Source organism: Schistocerca serialis, chromosome 9 (genome assembly GCF_023864345.2).
Source record: "Schistocerca serialis cubense isolate TAMUIC-IGC-003099 chromosome 9, iqSchSeri2.2, whole genome shotgun sequence".
Taxonomy (NCBI): Eukaryota; Metazoa; Arthropoda; class Insecta; order Orthoptera; family Acrididae; genus Schistocerca; species Schistocerca serialis.
The window spans coordinates 229,115,984-229,133,645 of record NC_064646.1 but is presented as its reverse complement, the minus strand read 5'-3'; the positions used below and the strand labels follow the sequence as shown (position 1 = coordinate 229,133,645).

Genomic DNA, 17,662 nt, shown 5'->3' with positions numbered 1-17,662 from the left:
TTAGGTGGTGACCTAGTAAAGATAGCTACTCAAACTGGTACCACTAATGTGCATTTCGTGCAACTGTATCAGCGTCGTGATCGGCCTCATCTTAACGTGGCTGTTAGTCGAGTTAACATGGGGCTGGGGAGGGCAGTGACGGCAGAGGGCATGGGTCACATTTCAGTGGTGCCAGTTGAAACTATCAGTAGATCTGGTTTCACTAGGCATGGCTTGCACCTCAATATGTACGGGAAGGTCAGGCGGGCAAAGCTCATAGGTAACAGTGTAGTGGGTGGTGGTGGGATCACTCATGGAAAAATTCCTGTAGTAGTTTGTGGTGTCACCGCCAGACACCACGCTTGCTAGGTGGTAGTTTTAAATCGGGCGCGGTCCATTAGTACATGTCGGACCCGCGTGTCGCCACTGTGTGATCCCAGACCGAGCGCCACCACAAGGCAGGTCTCGAGATACGAACTAGCACTCGCCCCAGTTGTACGGACGACTTTGCTAGCGACTACACTGACGAAGCCTCGCTCCTTTTCCGAGCAGATAGTTAGAATAGCCTTCAGCTAAGTCCATGGCTACGACCTAGCAAGGCGCCATTAGCTTTACATAGCAATTGATACTTATCGTATAAAGCATGTCTCATCAAGAACGATGTATACAACAAGGATGGATTAAAGTTAAGTATTCCAAAAGCTGCGTACTTTTCTTTATAGCATTCATTACGTATCCTGTTTCAGACCTCACGCCATCCTTCGTGTGTTTATAGCGTGCATTGCGGTCCCCTCAAATCACACTGTGTCGGCACTTCTGTCGACACATCATAGTTGGTGCTGGAATTCCACCTTTTATAGAGCTATACCTGCTCTCTAACTAATGACTCACCTTCAGAGAACGTCACGTTTCCAAGTAGAGAAGCAATTAGCATACTTCATCAAAATATAAGAGGTATTAGAGATAATGTTAGTGAACTGCTTATTGATATTGACTCTGAAATGATTGGTATATCGGAGCACCACTTAAATACTTTGACAGTTAAGAGGCTTCCTTTACCAGGATAGAGATTAGCTGGCTGTTTTTCAAGGAGTTCCTTGCGGGGTGGGGGAGTGGCCATGCCATAAAAAACAGTATTCCACTTGAGTCCAAAGACGTATCATGGCACTGCACTGAACAGATATTTGAATGTTGTGCAAAGACAGTTCAATTTAGTGAAACTAATTTTCTAATTATTGTTTATAGGTCCCCAAACTCTGACTTCAGACCATTTCTGCTCTAGCTAGAGATGGTTCTTGATTCACGTTGTAGAAAGTACCAGAAATTAGTTATATTTGGTGCCTTCAGCATCAATTTTGTATATGATGGTGGCAGAAAAGCAATGTTGATAGATCTCCTAAACTCAAATCATCTGATACAGACTGTGTTTTTTCCAGCTAGGGTGCAGGGGAACAGTAGGACAGCCATAGACAGTATTTTTATTCATTCTTCATTACTAGATGGGCATTCTGTTAGTAAAAGGGTGAATGGCCTTTAAGACAATGATGCTCAAATTTTAACACTAAAAGGTAAGAAGGAAATGACAAGTATTTTGGACAGATCAGGATATCTGCTGGTGAATCCTGTGGATGCCTTGGGCAGATGGAGGGAATATTTTGGAGAGTTGCTCAGTGTAGGTGAAAATACGATCATTAATGTTTCAGATTTCGAGGTAGAATGGGATAGGAATGATGATGGAAGTAGGATCACATTTGAGGAAGTGGAGAAAATGGTCAATAGATTGCAGTGCAATAAAGCAACTGGGGTGGATGAAATTAAGTCGGAACTCATCAAATACAGTGGAATGTCAGGTCTTAAATGGCTGCACAGGATAATTGAAATGGCGTGGGAGTCAGGACAGGTTCCATCAGACTGGACGAAAGCAGTAATCACACCAATCCTTAGACATGGAAACAGAAAAGATTGTAACAACTACAGAGGTATCTCTTTAATCAGCGTTGTGGGTAAATTCTTCTCAGGTATTGTTGAAAGGAAAGTGCGAGTATTAGTTGAGGACAAATTAGATGAAAATCAGTGTGGGTTTAGGCCTCTTAGAGGTTGTCAGGACCAGATCTTTAGCTTATGGCAAATAATGGAGAAGTGTTATGAGTAGAACAGGGAATTGTATCTATGCTTTATAGATCTAGAAAAGGCATATGACCGGGTTCCTTGGAGGAAGTTATTGTCTGTCCTACGAGATTATGGAATCGGAGGCAAACTTTTGCAAGCAATTAAAGGTCTTTACATGGATAGTCAGGCAGCAGTTAGAGTTGACGGTAAACTGAGTTCATGGTTCAGAGTAGTTTCAGGGGTAAGACAAGGCTGCAACCTGCCTCCACTGTTGTTCATATTATTTATGGATCATATGTTGAAAACAATAGACTGGCTGGGTGAGATTAAGATATGTGAACACAAAATAAACAGTCTTGCATATGCGGATGACTTAGTTGTGATGGCAGATTCTATTGAAAGTTTGCAAAGTAATATTTCAGAGCTAGATCAGAAATGTAAGGACTATGGTATGAAGATTAGCATCTCCAAAACGAAGGTAATGTCAGTGGGAACGAAATATAAACGGATTGAGTGCCAGATAAGAGGAACAAATTTAGAACAGGTGGACGGTTTCAAGTACTTAGGATGCATATTCCCACAGGATGGCAACATAGTGAAAGAACTGGAAGCGAGGTGTAGCAAAGCTAATGCAGTGAGCGCTCAGCTACGATCTACTCTCTTCTGGAAGAAGGAAGTCAGTACCAAGACTAAGTTATCTGTGCACCGTTCAATCTTTCGACTAACTTTGTTGTATGGGAGCGAAAGCTGGGTGGATTCAGGTTACTTTATGAACAAGGTTGAGGTTACGGATATGAAAGTAGCTAGGATGATTGCAGGTACTAGTAGATGGGAGCAATGGCAGTAGGGTGTCCACAATGAGGAAATCAAAGAAAAAACTGGGAATGAACTCTATAGATGTAGCAGTCAGGGCGAACAGGCTTAGATGGTGGGGTCATGTTACACACATGGGAGAAGCAAGGTTACCCATGAGACTCATGGGTTCAGCAGTAGAGGGTAGGAGGAGTCGGGGCAGACCGAGGAGAAGGTACCTGGATTCGGTTAAGAATGATTTTGAAGTAATATGTTTAAGATCAGAAGAGGCACCAATGTTAGCACTGAATAGGGGATCATGGAGGAATTTTATAAGGGGGCTATGCTCTAGACTGAACGCTGAAAGGCGTAATCAGTCTTAAATGATGATGCTGATGCTGATGATGATGCTGAGGCTTTTGTACTCAAATGTCACATGTAATTGCAGACTATGTAGGAAAGCTAATCCAATGGAAATTGAGTTTTTTAAACCTTGACAAGGAACAAGAGTGGCAGGATGTTTATAGTGCTGTTAACAGAAGGCAAATATAATGCTTTCCTTGACACATTTCTCATAATCTTTGAGAGTTGCTTTCAATTAGAACGTTCTAAACGGGCTATTAGCAGTAAAAGGCAGCCCGTGTGGCTACTAGTGGGATAAGGATATCATGTAGAAAAAAGTGGGAATTATACCAAAATGTTGTAAGTAGTCACAATTAAGATACAGTAGCCCATTACAAACAGTACTCTAGGGTGCTTAAAAGTGTTACTAGAGAGGCGAAGAGCATGTGGTGCGCAAATAGAATAGCTGATTTACAGGATGATATATCATATGGATGGATCATATGGTTAGTTGTGAAGGAAGTGTCTGGTCAGCAGCACAAGGTCAACGATATATAATCGGTTCATAGTATAAACATTTCTGTTACTGATAAGTCAGATATATGTACAGTATTTAACTCATTTTCTGAGCACTGCTGGTGAATTAAATAAAAATTTAGTTTCTACAGGGAAGCATATAACTCGCTGGGAAAAAGTCTTTTCGAGATTGATGCCTGAAATAATTCTCTATGATACAGAAAAGGCCGAAATCGAATCAATAATCAAATCACTGAAGACTAGGGAATCACATGGATATGATGGAGTGCCTAGCAGAATATTAAAGTACTGTGCTGCTCATGTTAGCCCGTATTTAGCCATTTTTGTAATTTTTCCTTTAGGAATGGTCAGTTTCCTGAAAGATTTAAGTACTTAGTAGTAAAGCCACTTTATACAATGGGAGAAAGGGGTACTGCAGACAATTTTAGACCTATTTCTATGCTACCAGTGTTTGCTAAATTTATTTAAGACTATGTATGTAAGAGTAATTGATCATTTTATGCCACACGATTTTCTATCAAGTGTACAGTTCGGCTTTAGAAGTATTTTAATAACTGAAAATGATATATTCTCTTTTTTCTGTGAGGCACTGGATAGGGTAAACAGAAGGATTTGAACTCTAGGCATTTTTTAAAATTTAACTAAGATGTTCGATTGTGTTAATCACAAAATATTGCTCCAGACGTTGGACCATTACAGAATACGGGTAGTAGCTCACAATTGGTTCACCTCTTACTTTAGCAACAGACAGCAAAAGGTCAGTATTCACAGTGTTGAGAATGGCTGCGATGTGGGCTCTGAGTGGGGTACATTCAAGTGGGGGGTGCCCAGGGATCAGTGTTGGGGCCACTACTGTTCTTTATTAATATTAATGATATGTCCTCTAAAATATTTCTGTTTGCTGATAACACTAGCTTGGTAGTAAAGTATGTTGTGTGCAACATTGGCTCGATTTCAAATAGTGCAGTTCGTGACTTAAGTTCATGGCTTGTAGAAAATAAACGAACGCTAAATCACAAAAAGACTCAGTTTTTACAGTTTCTAACACACAATTCTACAAAACCTGACCTTTTGATTTCACAGAACAGGCATAAGGATGGTGAAACTGAACAGTTCAAATTTATAGGTGTTCAGATAGATAGTAAACTGTCGTGGAAAGCCCACGTTCAGGATCTTGTTCAAAGACTTAATACTGTCGTTTTTACTATCCAAATGGTATCTGAAGTGAGTGATCGTTCAACACGAAAATTAGTCTACTTCGCTTATTTTCATTCGCTTATGTCTATGGTATTATATTTTGGGGTAACTCTTCCCGTTCTAAAAGGATATTTGTGGCTCAGAAATGGTCAGTTAGGGCAATGAGTGGTGTAAGTTCACGAACCTCTTGTCGACTCTTGTTTACGAGTCTGGGTATTTTGATATTGGCCTCTCAGTATATAAGGTCCTTACTGTCATTTCTTGTTAAAATAATTAGTTTATTCCCAAGAATAAGCAGCCGAAGTTTTAGAGTCCACGTTCAAGAAACCGTTCATGCAGGACAATCGCACAAACGTACTGCCGTTTGACCATATGACAGAGTCCCGTATGGATGGCATAGTAACAAACATTAGAGAAGCAACTGAGAGAGGGAAAAACAAATAAGTCGCCAGGTCCGGATGGGATCCCAAAAGGGTCTAACGAAGAGTACTCTACGTCAGTAGCCACTTACTTAGTTTGGATTTATCGCCATTCTGTCGACCAGTTCAAAGTGCCAAGCGATTGGAAAAAAACCGCAGGTGTCTCCTGTATACAAACAGGTAAAAGAACGGACCTGTACAGTTACAGTACTATATCCTTAACGTCGGCTTGGTGCAGAATTCTAGAACGTATCGTGAATCGAAAATCTCATGTCTACGAATCAGCACGATTTTAGAAAGCATCGCTGGTGCGAAACCCAGCTTCCTGTTTTCTCACATTATATACTACGAACCATGGATGGAGGACAACAGGCAGATTCCATATTTTTAAATTTACGAAAAGCATTTGGCACGGTACCCCTCTGCAGACTGTTAACGAAGGTACCGGCATACGGAATAGCCTCCCAGGTATGTGACTGGCTTGAAGACTTCTTCAGTAATAGTACCCAGTATGCTGTCCTCGGTGGCAAGTATTCATCGTAGATAGGGGTAACATCACGAGTTCAAGGAAAGTGTCATAGGACTGTTGCTATTTCCTGAATACATAATGATCTGGTAGAAAGGATGGGCAGCATTCTACGTTTGTTCGCTGATAACGTCTGGGGGCGCAGGAAGGAGTCGAAGATAAGTGACTGTAGGTTTAGTTCGTGTGCTGAATGGCAGCTGGCTCTCAATGTGGAAAAATGTAAGTTAATGCGGGTAAGTAGGAAAAACAAACCCGTAATGTTCGGATACAGTATTAGTAGTGTCCTGCTTGACACAGTTACGTTGCTTAAATATGTGGACGTATTGTTGCGAAGCGTTATGAAATGGAACGAACATGTGAGGATCGTGGTAGGAAAGGCGAATGATCGACTTCGGTTATTGGGATAATAATAGGAAAGTGTAGTTCATCTGTAAATGAGTACTGCTCGAGCGTTTGGGATTCGCACCAAGTCGGATTGAAGGAAGAAAGCGAAGCAATTCAGAGGCCAGCTGCTAGATATGTTACCGGTGGCTTCGATCAGCATGTAAGTGTTACGGACGTGCTTCGCGTGCGCAAATGGGAATCCCTGGAGGGAAGAAGACATTCATTTCGAAAAACACTACTGAAAAAGTTTAGAGAAGTGTCATTTGAAGGTGACTGAAGAACGATCCTACTGCTGGCAATGTACATGTTTCGCTTAGGGATGCCGAAGATAAGATACGAGAAATTTGGGCAATACGGAGGCATACAGACAGTCGTTTTTCCCTCGCTCTACCTGCGAGCGGAACAGGAAAGGAAAGGAATAGTTGCGGTCCACCACGCATCGTTCGGTGACTTTCGGAGTAGGTACGTAGATGTAGATGTGAACGCCATTCTGTTCAGAGTTATAAGAGGTTTATGACTTCTCTGTCACTCAAAGTAATACTGAAACGAGGTCCCCCGATTGTGATCATGTAGTTTGTAGTATTTTGGCGAAACAGGGCGATGGACGCGTGTTCCCGTGTGAATAACGTAACGAATTATGGAGCATGACAAATTTTGCACTCTGGTTTTTGGATTATGGTCGCAGAACCTCGACCCAAAAAAACACAGCACGTTCCTTTGTACCTTTGGGCTTAGGTGTAGCATTTAATAAGTAATTGCGTAAAGGACTTAAACGGTACGCCTCACAAACTACGCAACGGGCTCTGTCTGTGACATATTCTCGCCTTCACCAAATCAGATTACTTTATTCACTTTAGATCCAATTGAAAGGTCTATGAAGATAATTATTTTCCCCTTTTTGTCTTTAGTGATAAAAATCACTCCGTCTTCAGGCCACAAGTGTCCCATCAGGACCATCCGACCGCCCTGTCATCCGCAGATGAGGATGCGGATGGGTGGGGCGTGTGGTCAGCACAGCACTCTCCCAGTCGTTAATTTTTTTTTTTTTTTTTTTTTTTTTTTTTTTTTTTTTTTTTTTTTTTTTTTTTTTTTGCTGGAGCCGCTAGCTGTTCAGTTGAGCAGCTCCGCAGTTGGCATCACGAGGTTGTGTGCACCCCGAAAAATGGCAACAGCGTATGGCGGCTGGATGGTCACCCATCCAACTGCCGGACACGCCCGACAGCGCTTAACTTCGGTGATCTCACGGGAACCGGTGTATCCACTGTGGCAAGGCCATTGCGTGTCGTTAGCAACAGTAACGTTGAAATTCCGACAGGAAATATTAATTATTTTCCCCAGCTAGCAAACAGTTACGTGAAGCTAGAAATTTTTAACTATACATTGCATTCAGTTCCCTCAAACAAGTGACTACCATGTAGCGTGGCGCTCATTGTTTGAAAATTCCGGTAACTAAAACTGAAAGTAATAACCTTAACTTCAAGCTATTTGATTTGCTTTTAACTGTTACTGACTCTCTGTTTATCTATCCAGCATAGAAAACACTGCTTGATATTCTTTAATTAATTACAGTTTTTAGGGAAACACTAACTTTTGGGAAATGTAATTTCCATTTTAGTGATGCATTTAACTTTTCATAAATAATGAGATACGCTATTTAAATGAATCTGGTATATATTGCTAAACACTTCTTTTTATCGAAAAATTTGTATAAGGAATCATATGCAGAACTTATTCCGAAAAAAAATGTGCGTACACGGACGAGATAACAACGAAATCTAAAGCATACATATATTGTCCCTGGCAATCTAAGGTAGGGAGCTATAGCTCCCTAAACTTTTGCGTCCTTTGCCTCTTTCTTCCACCCTTTTATTACGTTTATATCGAAAATCTCCAAACATTTTCTCAAAAACTCTTACTGAAGGAAAAGAACAACTAATCTAGGCTTTGTTTCACTTACCAAAAATGAGCGAATGCTTACAATAACAAAGGGTGCGAGAGGCTGAAAATACCGCTTCAGTTGTAAAGTTCTTTTATTATCACACGACCGGTTTCGGGCTCTCATAAGGCCACTTTCAGGTGTCGTGACTTGGTGCTCTGACGTGTACTAGGCGCTGTGTGCTGCGTACCTGTTCTGCGCTCGTAGGTAGCACGCCGCGCCTAGTACACGTCCACCGCGGCGCTCAGGGGTCACAGTATCAAGTTACGATACCCGAAGATGGGTAGAGTCCGAAACCGGTCGTGTGATAAAAGACCTTTGCAACTGAAGCTCTATTTTCAACCTCTGGTATAATGCTCAGTTGCGGATGTTCCATCAACAGGATTGTTTGTACCCCAGATATGATTTATCTTTCCTTGCACATTTGATCCCATTTATGCAATTTTTTTCAAAGAACATATGTAAAGTATACTACATACAGGTCTTTCAACTTCTTTTCCCACGTCCTGCAGAAGCCTATGAAGTTTTTGTTGTTTAAAGTTAGTGTTCAAAATCCACCCGTTCACTTCGAAAATAAAACAACACTAGTTTGTGTTCGAGGAGACGACGTTAGTCTGATCGCTTGGCAACGCAGTCGTCAAGTCACTGGAGGCGATTACTAGCACTTTGCGAACGATTTAGTGATGAGTCACTCTTCAGCCTGAGGCATCCCATTCAAGTACGCAGAAAACGATTCCCCCGCGACCAGTCACCAACTCGAGCCGTCAACGAGTTTCATTTGAATTCCTCCATGTGGATAGATCATTACTTGTAATGTGTATGTAGTCTACCGTATGAAACTACTCATCTTCATTGTCTATGCCTATGTACTGACAAATACTCTCGCCAGAGCAACACCAGCTGGTGTTTCATACGCTACTAACAAATTCTGAATTATAACGAAAGACACATTTTAATGTTATGAACTAACGATGAATTTCTTTACATTGTTGCAGGCAATGAGTGGCGTCTTTGGTGGATCTGGTGGATCTGGATCATCGTTTCGTAAGTTCATTTACTGTTTAGGTTAGCAAAATGGTAGTCTAAGCAGCTGCATTGGGAAATGGGTCCGACGGGAATAATAAGACACATTTTCAGCTAGAGATTACAGAGATTCTGTTAGTTACCGTAGTTAATTCAATAGAGAGAAGGGTACAGTCATGTAGCCAACTATATCCTTAGAGACGGAGCGTAAGTACTTTCAAAAAAGATAGTTTCTGTATTTTGGTCGTAACTTTATTAAAGAATTTATCTCCGTGCCATGGGTCCCTTAGATTCTCATGTCACATAATAGTGCAAGGAGTAAGGAGAGCTAGAGTGTTTATTTATACCATTGGTGGTAGAAATGGGAAGGCAGGCTGGTTGCTGCAGCAGCAAGTATGTAATGCCAGGTGGACGATTTTTGTGAGTTAATAGAAACATTGAGAAAATAACAGCCTGTTTATTATTCACTGGCAGTACAGCAGTTGAAGTAACATCACGCTGCAATCAGCGCCAGGTAGCACAGCTGACTCCGCATGGTGATATAAGCTTCGTCAGCACGTGCCCTCAGCAGATGGCTGGTTCACAAGTTGTCAGATAGCCGCCAGCGGTGACAGAGTTCTTTCGTCAGCCTCTTGGGGAGCGTAGCGCTGCGTCAGGCCAAGGCAGGAGGCCAACGCACAAAGACGATAGATTCAGTAGTAAGACGGTCAAGCCGAACGGCTCTGGTGTGCTTCTTTGTGCAAGAGGTACTCAATCGGATGCATTCCAAGGACCAGCAGTGCAGGAGGCAGAGGCAGCGATGCACTGCTTCAAGCCTACGGTGGTGGAGTGCTAGCACACAGGGCAGACATTGGCTTCGCAGTGAGTCAGGCCCAAGTGCGGATCGTGGACTCCCTGGGTGGACAGCCCGAGATTGGACAGTCAGACACCAGCTGGCCCCCCAGCGTCATCAGGCCTGAGCGTGCAGGTAGCGTCTGGTTGTACCAGATTGGTGATCTACAGCAGATCGACAACTGTTGTGGTGTACGGCTCGCAGCTGGCTTCCGATGACAGGTACAGCATATCTGGGACAGATGGGATTTAGGGTCACTCGAGCCAATTTCCTTTGACAGAACATCGTTCCTAATCTCAAAGGCTTGGAATTGGGGTAGTCCCAGGCTTGGTATAATCCAGGTCATCATTACGACAGTATGGCTCTCCCATTTTGCTCTGTTAACTGTGTTCCAAACCTGCCAGCAGTGTCAAGGCTGGATATGTTACAGGCGCCAAGTTAAAAGGCAGCGTTGGAAAAATAGCAACTGCAGAGAAAGTAGACGAAGCGAGATAATTTGTTAATGGATTAAGGGGGAATGGCATGACGCTATGCCACACCTACAGCTTGTTAGCTGAGAAACGTTTCTTTCTCTCATCCTGAGTCCTAATACACGGTACAAAACATTACAGATAATTGGCTCACCTCGAAACGCGTGCCGGCCGCTATGGCCGAGCGGTTCTAGGTGCTTCAGTCCTGAATCACGCTTGTGCTAAGGTCGCAGGTTCGAATCCTGCCTCGGGCATGGATGTGTGTGATGTCCTTAAGTTAGGTTTCATTAGTTCTAAGTCTAGGGGACTGATGACCTCAGATGTTAAGTCCCATACTGCTTAGGTCCATTTTTTTCGAAACGCGCGACTCAGAAAAATCTAGTAATATCTGTGGCGGAACAGAACCCGAAAGTCGGAGCGTATGGCACTTCAGATGCTACAGTGGAAGGGGCTTTTGAATCGTGTGTTTCGTAACTGGCTTCCAACATCATCTAACAGAACGTGGCTTAATTCTCTTCTATGAGATGTATTAAAGACTCCATCTCTGCGAAGAATTTTCAAACGATCTTGGGTCATCTGCCACGCTGCACAGCAACAGCAGTTATTGCAGTAACTCAAGATACAGGCAGATTACAAGTAAAATTGCAGTTTCAAAATTCTCTAAGAAGATAACAACTGCTCAGAATGGCTTCAAATTCGAAAAAAAAAAAATTACAGAAGAAGGAGGAAATGTCGTGGGAAAAAAATCTTCCCACTAGATGGGGCTGTAAGTCTCACAATGTAAATAGATTTGGCTATAAACGACAGATGACGCGCAGTAAGATAGTTATGGTCTGAGCTGCAGTTTAAACCAACCATACTGTGCAGTTTAAAACCAAACAAGTTTGGTATTCAGCAGCTGTGACACTGTTCGTTAGGTGAGCACGTTCAGTACAGCAGGGCTGTAGCACGTTCAGGGAAAAATCGCAGGAAAAGCATCAATGAATCTGTTTTTAAATGCCGTGAGGCCAAAATCCGCATAAAAAGAATCAATGAAATTGGTTGTTAACCATGCTGTTAAAGGGTTGGAGTGAAGTTGGTATGCAAAAGACTCTCATAGCATATACTAGCAGAAGTATAAGTAACAGAACCCGCAGGATCCATCAGAAAAATATGGTCCGATGATAAATGATGCCGTCAAATCGCAACACACAGCTACCTTTGCAGAATGAACCGGTACCGGCTGACTTGCGAGCCGATTTTCATAGCTCATATTTTGCAGTTTCGTGTATTGACAAGCCATTGAAGATGGAAATAGGCTTCGTCTGTCCACAGAACGTTTCATGGTCATCCATTGCCCACTTCAGTTGGAGGAAGAAATTCTGGAGCAGAAAACTGTTTGTAAATTGTATGATCGCACTCGACACCGCCTGAAATTCTGTGGCCATATCTTATACTGGCGTCGGATCAACTGTTTTCCTGCCTGTCTCACGCTGCACTTGAAAAGAGCCTTTTTCTCCGAAGTTAACAATCATTCTCTCGAGACCCGTGGCAGATTTCGGACAAACGACTTTCTCATGCCCTTCACTGCCCGGAACTTTTGTGCCGAGCTACCGGCGCTCGTTCACCGTTTTTGTGTAAGACCTTTGACAGCAGCACGTGGTCCTGTGTTTAAACCGTGAAGACAAGCGCCTCAAATGCAGGCTGAGACAGCCGTGTATCCTACATAATTTATCTTGCATATTCTGTCGCTTACAGCACCATCTACCGGTAAATCTTTTTTCTTTTATTTCCATAACGTTTCCCCTTTATTCGATAATATTCTGTTAAAATTTGACGTCATTCTGAGCAGTAGCTCATCTTCTTACAGCGTTTCGGAACTGCAACTTTAACTATAATCACCGGGTATACTTGCAGAAGTGTGGGACAAATTTGTGTGACTTCTGTACGATTGACACGCATTGTGGGTGACATGTTAAATACTTGTGTAAAGAAACTAAAGGTTTTACCCGTAAACACAACTGTAAACAGTACTGCAGCGTTGTATATACATGCTAGTAAGAGATACAGCATTATAAAATGGAATAGTCCCTTCGGAATGAAAAACTTTCTAGCCCTATGCGTACCGCATGTTCAAATCTATTCCAGGTTTCTATCTTCACTCATGTAGAAAAGACTGCACTGTGAAACTGGATAAATCTTTCTGAAACGCTCTCCATTTTTCTCTGTCTTGACCGTCTCGCTGTCTAGATGGGAACCTAAGACAAAATACATACTTTCGTGTGTACAAAGTTCAATGAACGGCTCGAACTAAATGAAAATGTGTGCAGTGGATTTGGGAAATTCTGTAAACGATAGTCACAATAAATATATTTATTTATCGCCGTTGCAAAATATCATTTGATTAGCAAATATTAAATTACTGTAATGGTGTGCAATCATTTATTTAAAACAATCGAAACTTCCCTATCTGAAAAGTTAATTATATTGCAATTTTTGAAACCTTAATTAAAGTCAGTTTACAACAGCAATTAGGTGAAGAAGAGGGCTTTGTTAGATTAGTACCAATTATTTTATTAACGTTACAAAAAGAAGAATTGTTAAACAGAACCTTAAAGAAGTTACAGCCAAAAGCCATTTAACATTTGGTACTAACGACTGTAAAAATTGCACTACCATAAGACTATAGGTGACAGAAATTACCTCTACAGAAGGCGGAATCTGGATCGAGCTCTGAAAGGTTTCCAATATCTGAGACTAGACAGGAGAACGTTCGATGGAACCCGACAGTTAATGTCAGACAGTCGCAGATCTATTTGTGACAATAGCTGACAATCTTTACATACTAACTCAGTGTTCTGTGTATTCATACCACTTCCGTTGAGTCTAATGAATAAATTTTCACAATAAGTATAAGCAAGGACTGAAAGTCTCCAACTTCAAAAGAGGCTATGTAACTTCTTTAGCAGCTACAGTTAGTGATCCGGCACTCTTCATACTAACTACTTGAAGTACAGTTGCTTGTAAACGTTCATTGAAGTCCGCAAGCAAGGGGAGATGGAAGGAAAGGAAGGGCTTTAACGCCTGATAGTGGAAGGGGTCATTAAATGTTCGAAATGGACAAGAGTGTGAAAGGATTACTATCTTGATCGTGTCACAGGAACCTTCCCGATATTTGCCTAAAGTAATATGTGGAAATCACAGAAAACATACGTCTGGAAGTCCGGACGGAAACTGGAATGCCACCCTCCTGTATGGGCGTCCAGCGTGGTAACTACTGGACCACATTTCCCAGTAACCACTCCTCCGAATGTGAGTACAGAGTGTAAACCATGTATCCGTGTTACACAATTTAAAATCTGTAAATCAAACCTCACTGACTAACCCCAAAATGAAATGAATTACGTACTGTCCATCTGTTGGAGATTCCGCTGTGAAATTGACGGCTATTGCATGAGACGTGAAATGGTTGGAGTAGTCAGGTGTTAAAATTAATTATCTGCATAAATTAGATAGAAAACCATCGATTCACACCTGATATTACATTAAACTGTACAAAGCTAAGAGGAAGTAATGCACTATTATTTGTGAAAATTGTTTCATTGAGATGAAAGTGAACGGATTAAAATCGATCTGATATGCCAGCCTTGATGTACATTGGAATATCATGATGGGTTTCAGGTGAATTTATTGCGCTGCATTTGTCTGTAGAAAAAGTTCTATGAGAGAAGAATTCTCCTCTTCGGCTTGATAGTGTACAGTATCGCTAAATTATGTAGTCTGAATGGAGGAACAAGACTGTGCATTGTGGTATACATTTTTCACGTTCTGTGTTTACAGCACTACTCAGTGATACCAGCGCAGATGAAAAAAAACAAAGAGAATTAAAATAAAACATTTACTTCAACGTGTAAAGTGATGACAGGTATTGCAAGTGCAGGGTCTAAACTCGTTTCGTAATCATCTGATATGTGAAGAATTCGAATACTACTGTTACAGCCTTACCACTTCCTCTCCTCGCCGCTTTAAGCACACATATTGAATTGTGAACTACGTTTAGAAATCAAAGAAGAAGAGACTTGTGCCAGACTTACCACATTTGCTAGGGATTTCATTAAATGCAGGAATATTTACAAAAAAGATATTTGTTTCGTTTTCTAAAATTTTGAATGACACTAGGGCAAGAGAGTAATTTAGTAGAACATTTTGAGAATCTTAGTAAACTGTCATTAATTCTTATGCCAAATCTTGCACATACATAGAATGTACTACCAAATGTACTGTGTATTAACAATTAACACCGTTTCTCTCTTTTTTTCAGTTTCTGGCTTCCCGGTAAGAATTCCATTCACTTCTAACGAGATACGTTGATACTGACTTCAGTAATTTTCATCGCAAATTGAAGTACTTTCTGACCGTTATTCGACCCATGTGTCAATGTAAAGCACCCACCCAGGGAAGTATCTACTTGTATAATACGTATCTCATATGTACATCACTATGGTTAGTTTAACTCAGATTTATAAATTTTTATCTTTGAGCGCCAGTATAAAGCATCGCTGTTGAAATGAATGTTAGGCTCATATAACTTACGAAGAATCTTCTAAGATAATAATGTTTCCAGTTTTCTCATTTAATCTTCATAACTGATGAAAGAGGAGTCGAATATGGATTAGCACTAACTTAGAAGCAAAACTAATGATACATCCCCCACAACAAGAAGACCCATGTGCTTATACCTAGTCGCTGTTTAAGAGAAAAGTTTTCAGTGTCCACTAAATTTGTTACTTATTTGATAGGCACTACACACTATCCTAATATGTTTTAATATGCCTACGCATTTTTTCAACGTAGTCACGCTATAGAGAAGCGTGACACGTGACCCAGATTTTCTTAACGCGAATGACTATTGCCTCATTATATCAGATGAATGAAGCATTACAACGGAGTAGAAAGTTAATTTTTCAACACAGAGACGATAACAGTGACGTAAATTAAAAAGGACGTCGTCAGCTCCTAACATGTAGCAGCCTTTGCTTATGTGAGACTAGCGATCCGCCTCGACTGTATGGTTAGCACTAAGAAATCAATGGCCGTATGACTTACATGGCGCTGCACCAATTTCGTTTCCAGCGCAGACTTATGATAAAAAACCCGAGAACGTGGGCAGGCAACTGCATATCATCACTTTCATATAAATTAAACAATTTAACCAGCATAAGCCGCTTGCTGTACTGCCACACCACAACCCGCGGGAGGTAGATCCAGTCTGCCGCGATAATAGCTTGCACATACACACATAAGAAATGTGTTCAGCAAGTCTGCATCAAAAGTTAATAAATTATATGAACCTTCCTCGCAAAGCAGTGTACCCTCTAGTGAAAATCTTATCAAAATTCCTGCTGTAGTCTATGAAATTAGCGTTCATATACTGCCAGTAAAATGCGGTGGGGTACTTTGATTTACAGCCCCTAAACAAGGAATGTGCACCACTTCAAAAATGCCCTGACGGAGGACAAAAATAGCAAATATGCCCGTTTTATAAGATTCTGACAGAAAAGTCTGAAACCAACTGCCTGAATCATCATTCGCACTCTTTGAATATGGAGCTTTGTAAATCCTTTTACTCATTATCCCTTTGTAGCGAAGCCTCAATACTCAGCATCTCGCGCACAGTGGTACTGCCTCCTGTTCCTCCCATTCGAACTATCCCCTCACTGTCTCTCCCACTGTCACTGTCTTCATCTTTTTCTCTCTCTCTGCCTTACTATTACCTCCCCCTCTGCCACTTTCACCGTCTCTCTGTCCCACTGCCGTTGTCTTTGCCCCATTCCTTTTCCCTCCGCTCAATTTCTTTCTCGCTTACAGTCTGCTGTCTTTCCCTTCAATCACCATTGTCTCCTCTCCACATACGAGTTTTGGGATGGTTTGTTCGAGATATTTACTCCTAGTCCTGGAAACTTTAATATATGTTTGTAAGGGATGGGTTAATGTGGGAAATTTTTTTCATCAGTAAGTTCGTCAGTCATGGGGGGGGGGGGGGGGGGAGGAGGTTGGAGGGTCTCCACGCGTACGTTTTGCATTTCCAGTATCACCCCTTTCTTTAATTACCACTGCTAGTATCTCACTCATATCTCTTTCTCTTTTACTGCTACTGCTCTTCAATCACCATCACTATCCCTTCTGTCTTTGGCTCACATTCCTGCTGTCTCCATCCACCCATCTATCTTTTTCACTTCCTCTCTCTTTCTCTACAACTGGCAGTGTCTCGCAGTGGAAGTGCATCATGACGTTTTATTACTGAAAAACTTGGTACTAAAACCGTAGTTTGATGACGTCAGAACCCTTATCATAACCCCATAAACCTTACCATTTCTTTACTACGTCAATTTGAATAACATTTACACCTCGCACCGGATATTAGGTGCATACGCTATGAGTACGGTAACTCTCAACTCTGGCTCTCGGTAACAGGTAATGACAACGAAAAAATTTCGTGTTTTCGCGAGAACGTTACCTTAAGAACACATGGTTAAAATTTAGACGATTTGACATGAATAGAAATTATAGACGTAGCCATCCCCTCAACTTGTTCCTTTATTACCCAAAACTGGTGGTTTTTTGGGGGTTTCTCAGGTACTGCTCATGAACTGACAGTGCTTTTATAAATCATTTGAGGTCCATCCTAGACCACACATAACTCAAAAGCAGCAACCGATTTGCTCAATTTGCCTGGACTGGAGGAAGCGTTTAACGTTTAAATTTTTGACACTTAACTGTGGCATAGCTACAGTATGACAGTTCTTCCGATAGGTATACAATTGGTCGCTAGAATAATGGATATCCAGAACTCGTCACCTCCCACCGCTATCATCAACAGAACCCGAGATATGAGATAAATAAAATCGTAATTTGGGCATGCGGCTTTTCGGAACATGTTAGTGCCCTGCAAGGACCGATAGATTATAGTAGTACCAACTGCGCCTGGTTCAGTGTCCTGGTGCAAACCTTTAACTTACGTCTTGCCAGCCAGTTATACAACTGGCGAAAGGCGACCCACAGATGAAGATGGAATCCGACAAACGTTTCATTTATGACTTATTTCCGCATCATTGATAAGCAATTGCGAAAGGCAAA

General features: G+C 41.5%; 1 protein-coding gene across 1 annotated transcript in view; it reads left to right on the top strand.

Moving 5' to 3' along the window:
- The window catches only part of LOC126419509 (uncharacterized), a 101,561-nt gene that overhangs the window by 67,067 nt on the left and 16,832 nt on the right, over positions 1–17,662 (top strand). The window contains exons 7-8 of the mRNA XM_050086699.1: positions 9,217–9,265; positions 14,847–14,860. Coding sequence (XP_049942656.1) covers positions 9,217–9,265; positions 14,847–14,860 — 63 coding nt within the window. The remainder of the gene's footprint in view (positions 1–9,216; positions 9,266–14,846; positions 14,861–17,662) is intronic.